The sequence below is a fragment of the Heptranchias perlo genome, chromosome 3 (genome assembly GCF_035084215.1).
Source record: "Heptranchias perlo isolate sHepPer1 chromosome 3, sHepPer1.hap1, whole genome shotgun sequence".
NCBI classification, from domain to species: domain Eukaryota; kingdom Metazoa; phylum Chordata; class Chondrichthyes; order Hexanchiformes; family Hexanchidae; genus Heptranchias; species Heptranchias perlo.
This window is the reverse complement of record NC_090327.1, coordinates 59,236,620-59,253,597: the sequence shown is the minus strand read 5'-3', so window position 1 is coordinate 59,253,597 and position 16,978 is coordinate 59,236,620. Positions and strand designations below refer to the sequence as shown.

General features: G+C 41.1%; 1 protein-coding gene across 7 annotated transcripts in view; it reads left to right on the top strand.

Annotated features, from left to right (window-relative positions):
* LOC137314484 (nucleolar protein 4-like) overlaps positions 1-15,876 on the top strand; it is a 426,906-nt gene extending 411,030 nt beyond the window's left edge. For all 7 annotated transcript variants that reach the window (XM_067979813.1, XM_067979819.1, XM_067979838.1 and 4 more), the window contains 2 exons: positions 13,188-13,380; positions 14,084-15,876. In XM_067979813.1, coding sequence (XP_067835914.1) covers positions 13,188-13,380; positions 14,084-14,286 — 396 coding nt within the window. In that variant the 3' untranslated portion in view covers positions 14,287-15,876. The remainder of the gene's footprint in view (positions 1-13,187; positions 13,381-14,083) is intronic.
* Positions 15,877-16,978: the final 1,102 nt, after the last annotated feature.

Here is a 16,978-nt window from a genome sequence, read left to right as displayed (position 1 = left end):
GCATCTATGCTAGTTGCCTCAACTACTCCTTGTAGTAGCGTGTACCACATTCTTACCACTCTCTGGGTAAAGAAGTTTCTCCTGAATTTCCTTTGGATTTATTAGCGACTATTTTATATTTATGACCTCTAGTTTTGGACTCATCCACGAGTGGAAACATGTTTTCTAAGTCTATCCTATCAAACCTTGCCATTATCTTAAAGAACTCTATCAGGTCACCCCTCCGCCTTCCCTTTTCTAGAGAAAAGAGCCCCAGCCTGTTCAGTCTTTCCTGATAGGGATATCCTCTCAGTTCTGGTATCATCCTTGTAAATCTTTTTTGCACTCTCTCCAATGCCCCTATATCCTTTCTATAATATGGAGACCAGAACTGGGCACAATACTCCAAGTGTGGTCTAACCAAGGTTCTATACAAGTTTAACATAACTTCTTTGCTTTTCAGTTCTATTCCTCTAGAAATGAACCCTAGTGCTTGATTTTGTCTTTTTTATGGCCTTATTAACCTGCATCGCTACTTTCAGTGATTTGTGTATCTGTACCCCATGATCCCTTTGCTCCTCTATCTCATTTAGAACCTTATTTTCCAAGCAGTATGTGGCCTACTTATTCTTCCTACCAAAATGCACCACCTCACACTTATCTATAGTGAAATTCATTTGCCAAATACATCCCAATTCTCCAAGTTTATTCATGTCCTCTTGCATTTTGACGTATTCTTCCCTCGTATTAACGATACCCCCCAATTTGGTGTCGTCTGCAAATTTTGAAAATGTACTTCTGATTCCCAAATCCAAATTGTTAATGTAAATTATATTAAAGCTAGATATTGAGATACACTAAGCAATGCACTATAAGGTAACCATTTGATAAAACTCAAAATATTATCACTTTACAATGCAAAATCCATTATAATTGGAAAGAATTTTAGCTTAGCTTGTTTTCAAAGAGTTTTCGTAAGTGAGCTTTAGGTTTGTTTCAGAGCTGATATTAATCCGTGAAGTTTTTTCGCTGCAGCTCACTAAGTTTCTGACTTGCTTGAGTCTATGAAATTTGCATGATAACAAACACTTTGATGAATACATTTCATTTTTGATGTCTACAGTAAGATTTCTTTACAATGAATCAAATTTTACTGTGGAATACAGAACATTGAGATTTAGTAGCGTAAAAGAAAACAGTTTGTATATATTTCCTTTAGAATGCAACCTGCTTATATGTCATTTTTTCATAAGTGCCCACCTACAAAACTCAGAAAAGCTGACCCTGGCCCCAAAAAAATGACGACTTAAAAAACACTGTGCTTCAGTCTTAAGGAGAGGAAGACCCAGAAAAAGCTGGGGGACACTGAGGCGAGGAAGATCCAGAGAGGGCTCAGCAACTGTGACGGTTGACCCAAATCCATGGGTTCCCACTTATTAAAATAGATCTTATACCCAGAGACCCAGAACACAGAGTTGAGAAAGCTGATATATAAAACATCTACGTATTGAATATTTTGTGTTCCCTGCCGCCATTTAAATGCTTCAGATATCAGGGGAAATACGTACACTGGCAGGTAAGGGTTTGATAACTGACACAGAGTGGGAAAGAAAACAGGCACCTCCTTCTGAGTGCTCCTGAACAATTCAAAACAGAGCAGCAGAATCTCATTGGTAGCTACCAAAGGGCAAGAGTGAGAGTACACTAGGTGATTCACCTAGTAAAGGCTTCCTCAAATCCTGTAGTCTGCAATATCACTGGTAAGAAAAACCACTTTACTCAGTCAAAAGCCTTCTCAGTTCCAGGAAAGTACCAAGTTGGTACCTTCCAAAGACGCTACAGCATTTAAAAATCATCAGACATTATCGTATAAGTGTCTTTGACAGATAAAGCTTATCGAACCAGGATGGACCAATTAGGGAATAAATCTATTCAGATAGTTATCTAGAATTTTGGTAAAACCTGAATCACAATACAAGGGAGATGGTTCTTGAGGAAACATGTGTGGGGATCTTTCCCATTTTTTAAAGGAAACGGATGTATTCAGCAAGTGTTAGGAATTGAGCTGGAACTCACAATGTGGTGAAAAACAGAAGCCAATTCCAGAGCCAACATTTTGAGAATTCATTGAGGAAGCAATGAGGTCGAGTCTAGTTTGAAATGAGGCTATGGATTGAAGTAATTCCTCCATGGTCACTTTTTAATTACCACAGAATACAGCTTTGCTATTTTCCACAAGAACACAGACAAAATCCCCAATGTATTAATGTGTTCCATAAAACCTACTAAGGGATTCCGAATCTTTAGAGCGAAACTGCAGATCACCAGAAGGGAGACACTGAGGTGCCATCTGCTTGATCTCCTTGGAAGACAAGGTGAAGCCGCAAAAAGAATAATCGAAGCATGCTCTAACACTCCAATTGAACCAGTCCTGCACAGTACGGCAGAGGATGGATGAAATTCGTATTGCTAGAGGATTGAGAGAAATAAAGGTGAAAGCCCACCCAGTACTGATGAAGTTTCACATTTTATGCTAGAGAAAAGCAAGTATCCTGAGGAAAAGCGATACTTGCACCCTCCTGGCTGAAGGAAGCAAGCACTTTCTTGTGCTTGACTGGGCAGAGCAACCTGGAACATTAAGGGACACAATATTAATTCATGTCATTCTATAAATAAAGATGACTGAGACACAGAAGTGGTATTTTTAGTAAACTATAGTTAGGATTGTGAGGACTATGATAAACAGGGCTCTAACCAATGTTTTTACTTTCTATAATTGTTATCCATATTGTGAAGCAATATCAAAAATGGTATCAAAATGTTATTTCTGTTTTACCATTGCAAACAGAAAGCCCACAGCCTTACAGATGTTATAAATATTATTGATTATATCATACATTTAATTGAAACATTCTTAAAGGTATAAACATGTGCTTGATTATGACGAACATCAGAATAAATTACTCTTGATAGTACAAATTGCAGTTTGTATCATGCACCTTGCATTCCACACCTGTCAAATAAAATAGACAGATTTTCTCTAGCAGCACAGTGGTTTAGTGATTAGTCATGGAGGGGATGCCGAGGACAAAGGTATATAACGTCTCATTAGAGAATGTATTTAAATTAAAACACAGCATTGCACAAACTGGGCCAGTTACATTGATTCTGAATTTGGCTCCCATGTGCTAGCAGCATCAGCATGCACTAGGCACAGAGGGGGAGGAAGACGAGAAAGACTGGAGCTGTGTCCTTGTGCCTTGTGAGCGCTAGCTCTAGACTTTCTGTGGGGCTCGCACTGGGGGCAGAACATGCTTATATTGCTGTGTTCACAAGCCTCATTACTACATGAATTTGGGGGTATGTTGGGAAGTTCCCATTAATGCCGGGAATTCCATTACATTGTGTTACATTGTGCCATTGACATGACAAAATTGCAGTGCATCATAAAAAGTTGGAGCGAAGGGCAGGCCTGCTGATGCATAGCTACCAGAAACTGTTGAAGGTGCACACCATGACCTCGGTTCTGAATTTGATGACATTGCTTTTTCTCTGTTTTAACAGTTTATTTTCTCCTTATGATAGTCTATGAAATTGGTGTCCTTCTGTTTCATTTGGAGTGGAGCAATGATTTGGAGTTGTTTATTTTTGAACTTTATTTCTGCATCCCAAACTATGCAGCCACCTTGCCAGGTGTAGGTAAGTTCACCCAGATGATGGGCGTCCTATTGGACGTGCTGCTGGCTCTTCAAGAGGTGGAGGATGAGATGGCATTCTATCAGCAGGAGCAGAGGCAGGTGCACACAGCTGCATCCGAAGGTACATGTTTACAGATCAGCTCATGGTTTCCTAGGATATCTGAGAAGCTGTGTCTCAGGGAATGACAGTTCACCAGGGAGGCAATAGTGGATCTGTGTTTCCTCCTGCAAGAAGACCACCAAACCACCTCCAGGACTGGCATTGCTCTGCCTGTAGCAGTAAAGGTGGCTGCTGTATTAAACATTTATGCTGCTGGCTACTTTCAACATGCAGTGGGGAACATATAAAAATAAGTCAGTATGCAATGAAGTTTAGGAGTGCTAGCAGGTGAATCAGCTGCCCTCTTTTTCATAGTACAACTCCAACAATCCATTACTGGATTGTTTTTTCCGCCCACCCCTTTCCTACCCACCCAAAAAACAACTAGCAAGCAAGGAGCAGTAGTGGTAAGAAATAACTTAAGTATTTTTAAAAGAAATTGTCTGGGATGAGGGACTTCAGTTATATGGAGAGACTAGAGAAGCTGGGATTGTTCTCCTTAGAGCAGAGAAGGTCCCACTGAAATCAGTGAACTACAAACCAGTAATGGACACTGATGCAGCTTTATCAGGTTCATCACAGATATTGATAGAAGGCTGCTCTCATCCCAAGCAGTTCGCCAGTGAGCTGAGCAGCTACCCACCACTTGTACTTCCTCAACTAGGAAGCACGTGATAACAAAACACCACAGGTAGCAGCAGATAAAGATCATGACACACAAGGAACAAAATTCACCCACAAATCACATTGTACCAATGCACTAATATACACAATAACATTAGTTAACTTTTGTTATATCTTGCAGTCTGTCATTCTTTGAACACGTTGAATACATTGAGTCATTGAATACATTCAAGGCTGAGTTAGACAAATTTTTGATCAGCAAGGGAGTCAAAGGATATGGGGAAAGGGTGGGAAAGTGGAGTTGAGGTAAAAATCAGATCAGCCATGAATGGCGGAGCAGGCTCGAGGGGCCGAATGGCTTACTCCTGCTCCTATCTCTTATGGTCTTATTCTTTTATTGTGCAGAAAAGAAAGTGTCAGATATGCAAAAAGAAAGGTAACAGAACTTATGCAGTTCTGTTACCTTTATACAGGTATACAGGTATAAAAATATACAGGTAAAGCAAATATCACTTTAAATGAACTAATGCTGGGTCACACCTGGTGTTGAATATATAGTTCTGCACAAGGCCCAGTAGTGCCTCTAAAGCCAGTGAATCCAGCAAAGGACACCCAAGCACTGGATTCATTGTAAATACAGGTATTGAGCCTGAGTAGGTAACTATAAACCAGTGAGCCTAAAATCAATAATTAGTAAGCTTCTAGAGACCATAATATGGGATAAAATCAGTACTCATTTAGAAAGACATAGGTTCATTAAGAACAGCCAGCACAGATTTGTGAAAGACAAGTCATGTCTGACAAATTTAGTAGAATCCTTGAGGAAATAATGGAATGCATTGATAAAGGAACTGTTGTGAATGTGGATTTTCAAAAGACATTTGATAAGGTGCTGCATAGGAGATATGTTGATAAAATAAGGCACACAGTATTAAAGGAATGTGGCATCATGGTTAGGAAGTTCGATAAAAGATAGAAAACAAAATAGTGGATAATGGATGTTTTTTTGTCTGGTTAGAAGTAAACAGAGTTGACCCCCAGGGGTCAATGTTAGGACCATTGCTCTTAATATATATAAATGATTTTCACTTGGTAAAACTTTTAAAGGTCTGGAGGAGCAGAGACACTTCGGGCTTCAGATACAAAACATTTATAATTGGGAAGATAAGAAAAGGTAATGCTAAACTTATACAAATCATAGGTAAGGCTGCAGATAGAATATTGTGTGTAGTTTTGGCTGCCATTAGGAAGGATGTGAAGACCATGAAGGGGGTACAGAAGAGAATGTGGAAAGCTTTTCACTAGAATATAGACAGTAAGAGGAGATCTAATAGTTAATGTTAACAAAAAAGAGAATGCATGGAATTGGAGGCAAGCTATTGGCTTGGATAGGGATTTGGTTAGGAGGTGGAGACAGAGAGTAGGGATAAAGGGTGTGTACTCAAATTGGCAGGATGTGACTGGTGGTGTCCCCCAGGGATCTGTACTGGGGCCACAGCTTTTCACTATATTTATAAATGACTTGGATGAAGGAATAGAATATCTAAGTTTGCTGATGACACTAAATTAGGTGGCACAATAAATAGTGTCGATGGGAGCAGAAAGTTGCAAATGGACATTGATAGATTAAATGAGTTAGCAAAACTGTGGCAGATGGAGTTCAATGTGGGAAAGTGTGAGGTCATCCAATTTGGACCTAAGAAAGATAGATCAGAGTATTTTCTAAATGGCGAGAAGCTAGGAACTATGGATGAGCAGAGATTTAGGGTCCATGTACAGAAATCACTAAAAGCTAATGGAGTGTTGGCTTTTATCTCAAGAGAGCTGGAATACAAAGAGATGGAACTTATGTTACAGCTGAACAGAGCTTTGATTAGACCCCATTTGGAGTACTGCATTCAGTTCTGGGCACTGCATCTCAGGAAGGATATATTGGCCTTGGAGGGGGTGCATCGCATATTCACCAGAATGATACCAGGGTTAAAAGGATTAAGTTATGAGGACAGGTTGCATAAACTAGGCTTGTATTCCCTTGCGTATAGAAGATTAAGGGGTGTCTGATTGAAGTGTCTAAGATGATTAAAGGATTTGATAGGTTAGATAGAAAGAAACTATTTCCTCTGGTGGGAACAAGAGACCATAACCTTAAAATTAGAGCTAGGCAGTTCAGGGGTGATGTCAGGAAGCACTTCTTCATGCAAAGAGTAGTGGAAATATGGAACTCCCTCCCCCAACAGGCTGTTGAGGCTAGGTCAATTGAAAATTTCAAAACTGAGATTGAGAGATCTTTGTTAGGCAAGAGTATTAAGGGTTACGGAATCAAGGTGTGTGGATGGAGTTAAGATGCAGATCAGCTATGATCTAATTGAATGGCGGAACAGGCTCGAGGGGCTGAATGGCCTATATTCTTAATAGCGGTGTTCAAAGTTACGAGGGGTTTTGTTAAGGTGGATAATAGGAAAAGCTATGTCCACTGGTCAGTAAGTTTGTAATTACAGGACATAAATTCAAAATCTTTATCGAAAGAAAAAAGAGAGAGGTTAGGAGATTTTTAGTTACACAGAAGGATGTTAGGACATAGAACTGCTTTACCAGGAACAGTGGTGGAAGCAGAATGCACAATAGCTTTTAAAAGGGAAGTAGATAAACATTTTTTTAAAATACAAATATAAAAGGGTGTGGGGAAAGGGCACAGGAACAGAAACAAATGGTTCAGGTGTGCTGGACCAAATGGCCTCTTTCTGTATTGTAAGATTCTATGGTACTAAGCTAGGTGACTTGGTTGACCCAGCACTCAGAGCAACCTCTACACGCCTCACAAGTGAAAAGAGAATTTCAATGGGCATGATTTTTATTCGGAGCTGGGAATACAGCAGGTGGGTAGATGTTCGCGTGGGGAACCCGGAAGTCAAGTGAGTGCGTCGCAATCTGCGATCGCAACTCAATTGAAGGTAATTACTTTTGCTTCTGAGTTTCCCACATGACAGCCAGCCAGATTGATAGGCAGGCTGGCTGTCGGGAGCCACGAATCGGGGAGGAGGGAGAGAGAGATTGCGGGCCTTGGATGACATTGTGGGGGTGGGTGGGGGAGGCTTAGATGACGTCGGGAGGTGGAAAGGGCCATGAAGGACATGGGGGGGGTCCTTGGAGAAGATCGGGGCGGGGGGGGGGGGGCCTTGGAGAATTGGAGAAGATCGGGGGTAGGGAGGTGATCGGACAGGCAGTTGGATGAAGAGTTGGAGGTGTGGGGGGGGGGTCTACCATCCAAGGGGATCTACCATTGTGGGGGGGTCATCTACCATCGGTGGTGGTGGTTGGTTGGGGGGGGGGTTTGGCCGATCATGGGGGTCCAGTCGCACCAGGTGAGCTTATTGGACCTTGATGAAGCACCGCTGCTCCTCCGGGCCCGCAGGCAGTGCAATAAAGGCACTCACCTCATGAATCCAGCCCTTGCCCCCTGCTTTCACCTGACGATTGAGATGCCATGGAAAACCCGTGCAGGTGGGGTTAAATTCATTTCAGCTTTAGTAGGGGCTTGGATGGAGAGAAATTTGTTGAGTGTATTCAGGAGGAATTTCTCATTCAGTATGTGGATGGCCCGACTAGAGAGGGGGCAAAACTTGACCTCCTCTTGGGAAATAAGGAAGGGCAGGTAACAGAAGTGTTAGTGAGGGATCACTTTGGGACCAGTGATCATAATTCCATTAGTTTTAAGATAGCTATGGAGAATGATAGGTCTGGCCCAAAAGTTAAAATTCTAAATTGGAGAAAGGCCAATTTTGATGGTATTAGACAGGAACTTTCAGAAGTTGATTGGGAGAGTCTGTTGGCAGGCAAAGGGACGTCTGGTAAGTGGGAGTCCTTCAAAAATGTGTTAACCAGGGTTCAGGGTAAGCACATTCCTTATAAAGTGAAGGGCAAGGCTGGTAGAAGTAGGGAACCTTGGATGACTCGGGAGATTGAGGCCCTAGTCAGAAAGAAGAAGGAGGCATATGACATGCATAGGCAGCTGGGATCAAGTGGATCCCTTGAAGAGTATAGAGATTGCCGGAGTAGAATTAAGAGAGAAATCAGGAGGGCAAAAAGGGGACATGAGATTGCTTTGGCAGATAAGGCAAAGGAGAATCCAAAGAGCTTCTACAAATACATAAAGGGCAAAAGAGTAACTAGGGAGAGAGTAGGGCCTCTTAAGGATCAACAAGGTCATCTATGTGCGGAACCACAAGAGATGGGTGAGATCCTAAATGAATATTTCACATCGGTATTTACGGTTGAGAAAGGCATGGATGTTAGGGAACTTGGGGAAATAAATAGTGACGTCTTGAGGAGTGTACATATTACAAAGAGGGAGGTGCTGGAAGTCTTAATGCGCATCAAGGTAGATAAATCTCCGGGACCTGATGAAATGTATCCCAGGACGTTATGGGAGGTTAGGGAGGAAATTGCGGGTCCCCTAACAGAGATATTTGAATTATCAACAGCTACAGGTGAGGTATCTGAAGATTGGAGGGTAGCAAATGTTGTGCCTTTGTTTAAGAAGGGCGGCAGGGAAAAGCCTGGGAACTACAGACCGGTGAGCCTGACATCTGTAGTGGGTAAGTTGTTAGAGGGTATTCTGAGAGACAGGATCTACAGGCATTTGGAGAGGCAGGGACTGATTAGGAACAGTCAGCATGGTTTTGTGAGAGGAAAATCATGTCTCACGAATTTGATTGAGTTTTTTGAAGGGGTAACCAAGAAGATAGATGAGGGCTGTGCAGTAGACGTGGTCTACATGGACTTTAGCAAAGCCTTTGACAAGGTACTGCATGGTAGGTTGTTACATAAGGTTAAATCTCACGGGATCCAAGGTGAGGTAGCCAATTGGATACAAAATTGAATTGACGACAGAAGACAGAGGGTGGTTGTAGAGGGTTGTTTTTCAAACTGGAGGCCTGTGACCAGCGGTGTGCCTCAGGGATCGGTGCTGGGTCCGCTGTTATTTGTTATTTATATTAATGATTTGGATGAGAATTTAGGAGGCATGGTTAGTAAGTTTGCAGATGACACCAAGATTGGTGGCATTGTGGACAGTGAAGAAGGTTATCTAGGATTGCAACGGGATCTTGATAAATTGGGCCAGTGGGCCGATGAATGGCAGATGGAGTTTAATTTAGATAAATGTGAGGTGATGCATTTTGGTAGATCGAATCGGGCCAGGACCTACTCCCTTAATGGTAGGGCGTTGGGGAGAGTTATAGAACAAAGAGATCTAGGAGTACAGGTTCATAGCTCCTTGAAAGTGGAGTCACAGGTGGATAGGGTGGTGAAGAAGGCATTCAGCATGCTTGGTTTCATTGGTCAGAACATTGAATACAAGAGTTGGGATGTCTTGTTGAAGTTGTACAAGACATTAGTAAGGCCACACTTGGAATACTGTGTACAGTTCTGGTCACCCTATTATAGAAAGGATATTATTAAACTAGAAAGAGTGCAGAAAAGATTTACTTGGATGCTACCGGGACTTGATGGTTTGACTTATAGGGAGAGGTTGGATAGACTGAGACTTTTTTCCCTGGAGAGTAGGAGGTTAAGGGGTGATCTTATAGAAGTCTATAAAATAATGAGGGGCATAGATAAGGTAGATAGTCAAAATCTTTTCCCAAAGGTAGGGTAGTCTATAACGAGGGGGCATAGATTTAAGGTGAGAGGGGAGTGTCTTGAACGAGCTGCCAGAGGCAGTAGTTGAGGCGGGTACAATTTTGTCTTTTAAAAAGCATTTGGACAGTTACATGGGTAAGATGGGTATAGAGGGATATGGGCCAAGTGCAGGCAATTGGGACTAGCTTAGTGGTATAAACTGGGCGACATGGACATGTTGGGCCGAAGGGCCTGTTTCCATGTTGTAAACTTCTATGATTCTATGATTCTAATGCACAAAAAATTAGTACCTCAACTATTTCAATGAGGGACATTGGCCCTTTAACATTCTACCTGCTGGCATTAAGTGGGGATGGGACTTCCGGGTTACAGATGCACGCACGCTTCCAACCGCGGCTGGGTTAAACCCAGAAGTGGGCACATTGGAGCCGGGTTCTGGTCCCACTTCAAAAAACTGTTATTTTTACCTCACACCCACCCCCAACCCACCTGTTCTTTGGGGTTAAAATTTCCCCCACTATGTCTGCCAGTCATCTAGGCTGCTCTCATCGGCCTATAGCTTTGTTGATTCTGGCCCACTGTTCAAACTCATTAATTAGTATGCAGTGTGATCCAGTGAAAACTCACAGCAGCAACAGTAAGAGTCAATCACTGGAAAGCAGGTCACTTGTGCATTTTGTATCTCCTAAAAGTATGAGGTATCTGCATTGAAGCTACCTTGTGTTCTTAACTTATAAAAATCTATTCCTAAAGGATCACTGTTGATAAGAATATAGGTACAGTGTCCTGCATGTTCCTCAAAGATGTCACCAATATTTTCAGCAAATTTTAATGACATTTCTGCAGACCTTGAACAACCTAGGGGAGAGGAGAGAGTGCCACAGCCCCTGCCCAAAGCTGACTTATTGACTTACAATCTGACAGCAGTATGTTAACCTCATGTGTGTTTAAATTACCCAAATACATACAGCTATAGCAAAACTACCTTCTAACAAATTTTTCACAATAAATATCATTAAAAAGTCAGAGAAATTAAAATAATTAAGATTTTTTTTTAAATCCACAGTATTTTTGAAATGCTCCAGAATTATAATCCTTGTTACATTTTTGATTTTGGCACAAAGTTCTTTGTATGGTTAAATATGCTTTGCTGCTTGCAATCAGTTGATATTTTGGCTGTCTGCAGAGAACGTTCATACAAAACAAAACATGGTGGGCGCTAAATTGGGCCGTGTAGGGCCCGTTGTTTCGGCGCTACACGGCCTCTCTGACATCCAAGATGGTGTCTTGGATGTGCACGCACGTTTCCAGCGTGACGTGCGCTGGATGCCATCTTGGCATAGGGGTTAGCGCAGACGCAGATAACGAACGCTGGAATCATGTCAAGTAGGGAGAAAATGGCTTCAATCAGTGTGCAACGCTGATTTAAAGTGATAGACACCATTTTGGGACTTAACGCTCAACTCAACACACAGTCTTAACCCCGACCATCTGAACGTGTCTTAGAGTGCCTGGAGGACCCTCCCACCAGTGCTATTTAAAGGGACCATGCAGGATTTACAGGTTAGTGGCTGGATTATTGCTTCTGGCTGTGAGACATTTGTAACTGTTTTTGGAGGTCTCCTAGACTTGAATACCAGGACACAGGGACATAGCCTAACATTTAGAGCCAGGACGTGCAGGAGTGAAGTTAGGAAATGCTTCTACACGCAAAGGGTGGGAGACGTTTGGAACACTCTTCTGCAGATGGCATATGATGCCAGCTCTCTTGTGAATGTTAAATCTGAGATTGATAGATTTCTGTGAACCAAGGGCATTAAGGGATATGGGGCTAAGGTGGATATATGGAGCTCGGTCACAGATCCACCATGATCTCATTGAATGGTGGAACAGGCTCGAAGGGCTATAAATCCCACTGCCACTTGCTGCCTCCTGATATGCGCCACCTTCTCCTGCAAGAAAGCGGGACATGTGTCTGGGTGATGTGCCTGTCATAGTTGCATAGCTGCCAGTGTTTGTGGCCTGTGAGTTGTGGGGGTGGGGGGCAGCTTGAAACAGTGGTAATGTGTAAGGGTGAGAGGAAGCATCTGTTTGGAAGAGTTGAGTATTGATGGAAAGAGTGAGTTTGTTGGTATGTGGGGGATAGGGGTGTAGTGCGTGGTGCAGTTGGTAGGAGACGGCACTTGACAGTTGACCTCACTCACCTTGACCATTCATGTCAAAGCATTGAATTTCTTCCTGCCCTGCATCCATGTTCATGATGCTGTGCACCTGGCATTGACTTCGTCCCCCGCTGCCTCCCACTGTCTTTTGGATACTTGTCTGGAGGGCCTCTTGTTCCCCCTGCCCATGCGGTTATAGGATGTCCCTCCTTCTGTCCACCTCTTGCACCAAGATCTCTAGTGCATTAGCAGAGAACCTTGCACTCTCGCAGGCCTGGTACCAACTCAGATCAGCAGATTGATGAGGTCTGGCATGCAGTTTGGAGGATGTGGGATTTAGTAGTGCGCAACCTTTAGTAAATGTTTTAACATAACTCATCAGTTTGAAAACATAGGAATGGGACCTGCATCTGTGTTTCATGTGTGTGATGTCTGATCTCCGTTCAGGCTCCATGCAGTCAGTAGACTGTTAATTGCAACAAATAACAGGTACCAGCTACCTTTAAGAGATTTCTAAGAAACATCCTCCCTTTAAGAGATTGAGCTCCCTCTGGTGGTGGAAAGTGTAAATTGCATTGATTCCTCCTGCAAGGCCTGGAAAGTAATGCTGAGTGCAGGTGAGTCCTCCTGCCGGCCGAAACTTGCGTCCTGCCTGCGCAGGGGTCATTGGGCGAGGGGTAATAGCATATCACGCATATCACGGCCCTTATCCAATTTTTCCCCTAGTGTGTCCTGTAATTTCCTGTGGAGTTGGGGCTTTATTTGGCTATCCATTTTATAAATTATGTTTTCAACTATATAGGAAAAGTAGCATGTTTGTCACTACCATAACAGGATGTTCCTTCAAACCTTTTACTGACACTAGGACAAATTTAATTTTGAACAAAAGCTTTCTGTTGCTTTTGTTTCCATTGATACCATAAGTATGTTTTCCCATAAATAAACTTTGCATCTCATTAAAAAAATTATTTTGCACTTTTGCAGGATGAGCCTGTTGCAGTTGGCAAACAGTGGACGAGAGAATCTGCCCAGGTCACTTACACAGCCCCAGCAGTTTCTTACTCACAGGAGCTGATGTACATCAATGGAAATACGAGCTATAGTTACCATGGTTATGGAGGGCTGGGTGGTGGGAAGCAAAATCCACCTTCTTTACCAAGTGATGGTACTAACAGTGGTAGGTGCTATTGGATATCTGTTATTGATCATCAGTAATATCTCAAACAATTTCAATATAAAAAAATCATTTCTTGAATACTCATGCATTAGTCATGTTCTTGATAATTGTATGTTACTGAAAAATATATACTCCAAATGAGAATACACAGAAGGCTTGACAACCTAAGCTGAAAGAGGAGGCTTTAAAATCAGTGAATGCGCGAAGGGATTTAATAGGTTTTGTCATGTTAATCCTGTTTCAGAAGCTCAGACCAGGATGCCAGGTGCCAACGTAAAGTCATAGGTTTTAATGCAAAAACTTTGTCAAAATTTATCCCTTATATACACTTAGCAGCTGTTAATGTAATTACCTTAATTGTTATCAACAATCACAATATCTGAATACTGAGAAATCATCTATTTTTTGTCAGGTTTGTACAAAAGCACCTGGAGCTAGCAATCTTTTAAATGAACTTCCCTATAAATCTGATATATATTTAATTTTATTCTTGTGTTGTTTAAAAACTTACAATATGTTATCTGCTATTGCATATGTAACAAAAATTGCCAAAGGGGTAGTTAGAATGTTAAATATATAAAACTGATTGCTTTTTGCTTATTGAATTGGCAAAGCAGAAATGATCAGAGTGACTTGAGATTAAGGAGAGATATACATTAGAAGTGCATCCAAATATAGAGTAATGTTTCATTTCTATTCAAAGGCCCAGCAGATCTCAGCGTGAAGAAATCACTTGCATCACATTCTGGATCCTCCAACATTAACAATTCCAAAACCCCACCGGCTCAGCTGAGTCCCACTGAAATAAATGCAGTACGGCAGCTTGTTGCAGGATATCGAGAGTCAGCAGCCTTTTTACTCCGCTCTGCAGATGAGCTAGAAAACCTGATTTTACAGCAGAATTAACTCCCATTGAGCTGCCCTCTTCCCTGTTGATGTTTAGATTTCTGGGGCAGACACCTCTCTATTATTATACAGTACCATGGGATAAAGGCTGTCATAGTCTCCCGCCATACCCCTGAATGTGAAACAACATATTGGACCACCTTTGGTCTTTTATGAGGAACCTTTGCATTTGCAGCATAAGGCTTCAATCAGTTCTACTTCATATTTTCTAATTGAAGTAACAACAGAACATGACCACAAATATTTAACCATCTTCGATGACTGACCGCCAAGTAAAAACAACAGCATCAATATCGTCTTACGTTCCAAGTGCAATATGAGTTTAAGGTGCTACTAATAGTTTACTTTGGACAACTGCAGAGATGAATAGAATTCAAGGAGCCTTTACACCTGTGAAAAAGAATCATGTTGTAGTAGGTGCTTAGCAGGGTATGGGAATTTGGTGCTGGTTCTGGGGTGGTGGTAACAGGTTAATGGGGAGGGGGAGGGTGGTTACTAAGCCAATATAATTTATCATATTCGGTTTATGCCCGTATCTTTATCCCCTCCTCACTCACACATACCTCCACCCCTGAGTTCAGGTAAATTAAATCCTGATGACTAGTATGGTGCCTGTGTAAAATGCATCTTAAAGCAAAATAGACAGATTGTTTATTGGATTGATTTAAATCTGATGTTTGTTGGAAAAATAAAACAAAAAAACCTTGTGGGATGTATTTCACTGTAGGTTGTATATTTTGCAAGTAACAATCTGAGATCTTTGTACAGTTTCATTTTAGAGAATTCTATTGAGAGGAGGTCTTGGGACACCTTTTACTGTGGGATGTATTTTGCTGTAGGTTGTATATTTTGCAAGTAACAATGTGAAATCTTTGTACAGTTCCATTTTACAGAATTCTATGAAAGGAGGCCAGGAGACATTTTTTTGATGTGATGTGCAAAATGTGCAGTTTACTGCAATATTTTGTTGTTCCCTAAAACCTGTACTGACTGGATGCAGTTCTCTCACAATTACTGTGGGTGTACTTATATTCTGTCAATTATTTTATAAATTATTAATTATACACAAATTGATGTTAATTTTAGTTGTTTAAGACCATTTTATCTGTACTTCTTGGGGAAATTGCTTTTGCTTTTCATGTTAGAATATAATTTAAATTTTGTATTTTTGCTGTGCACTTAGTGAAGAGGTATAGTGGGTTTCCCTGTATAGTTTCTACACTTGTGAATTCCTTAAACACTGTCTCATTCATGTTGATTCTCATTTATGTTTTGATAATTGTGTTTAATGAATTGGTAACATTTTGAATATATGTGAATTAGTGTTTTTCAATTTGTTAACAACTCCTGACTGTGATTGTGAACTGCGTTACGTGCACTTTGTTCTATAGTAATTGGACAGCACTGACATCTAAGCTTTTTGTAATGTTTATTTGATTGATTGATATATTGTTTAACAAAGTCAAAATGGTTGGTATTGTAGGTGAATATAAATGTGAGAAAACAGTCACTGCTATAATCCAAATATTTGTGGATTTTTCCTTCTACTGCAGCATATACCTCTTATTAGAAAGCTGGAACCAATAAATATTGAACAAAATTAGTTTTGAAACATCTTGACAGATAATGCCAAAATATCTTTGTAGTGCAATGCAAGTGCCTGTTTCTTCTGGTTAACTACTAATTCTAATGGGTGCTAGCCACATATTTACTAAAGCAACATTATGCATTACTCAGGAAATGTTATTGTAGGCTATTATAGAGTCATTAATGACATCTGTTCTTACTATGTTTTTAAAGAGTCCTCACTGTTGCACTGCAAACTCATGGTTATGAAAAAATTATTTAGAATTTTCACCTATTTTTGAAATGTCACTAAAATGTTAATTGGAATTGCAATATTTTCACATGCAAGTCATCCCCAGAAAACCTGTTTTAGTAATTGTACACAAAGCAATATTATATAAGTAGTCCTACAAACAGAAGCATAAAGATATTCTTGTTCCAATCAAAGTAGAAGTTCATAATGAGGGCTCCAATATTTAGCCAATGAGAACACTCATTTTGACTGTGTATGGGAGCTTTATAACATGCATGGCTCAGCTACTCACAGAATAAATTTACTAAGCCATCAGGGGAGGGTAGGAAACTGTTTCAATTGGTTCATTTTCCTTATATAGAGATACCAAAATCACACTGCATGTTTTTCTTCGATTTACCCACTACAGACGATCTATCCACTAGACAGGAAGCATTCCCTTAGTAATCACACTACCATCAATGACAAAACCCATAAACTCAACAATTGAAATAATTCCTTGTATTCCTGTGATGGCTTAGTGAGTTTTTCTAGTGAGTAGTGCAGACATCCGGACCAGAAAGATACCAGACTCAGTCCTTGCTCTGTGCTGAGTTAGCTGGCCTCAATGAGAGCAGCAGTATGATGTCAGTACTCCTGGGTTACACAGGAACCAATTGACCAAAGTTGCTAGTCCTGATTGCAAATTAGTAGTCCCTTCTGGAAATGCATGTTGGTGTTAACATCAGCTGAGGAAGGAACTGGGTTGAGCTGTGATGCACCCGGTGAAGGAATACGCTGCCAACGGTTACTGTCAAGCTCATACATGGATAATGGCCACCCGAGCCAAGAACTGGAGGGTGCCTGGGATCTTTAAATGGATGGAACCACTGG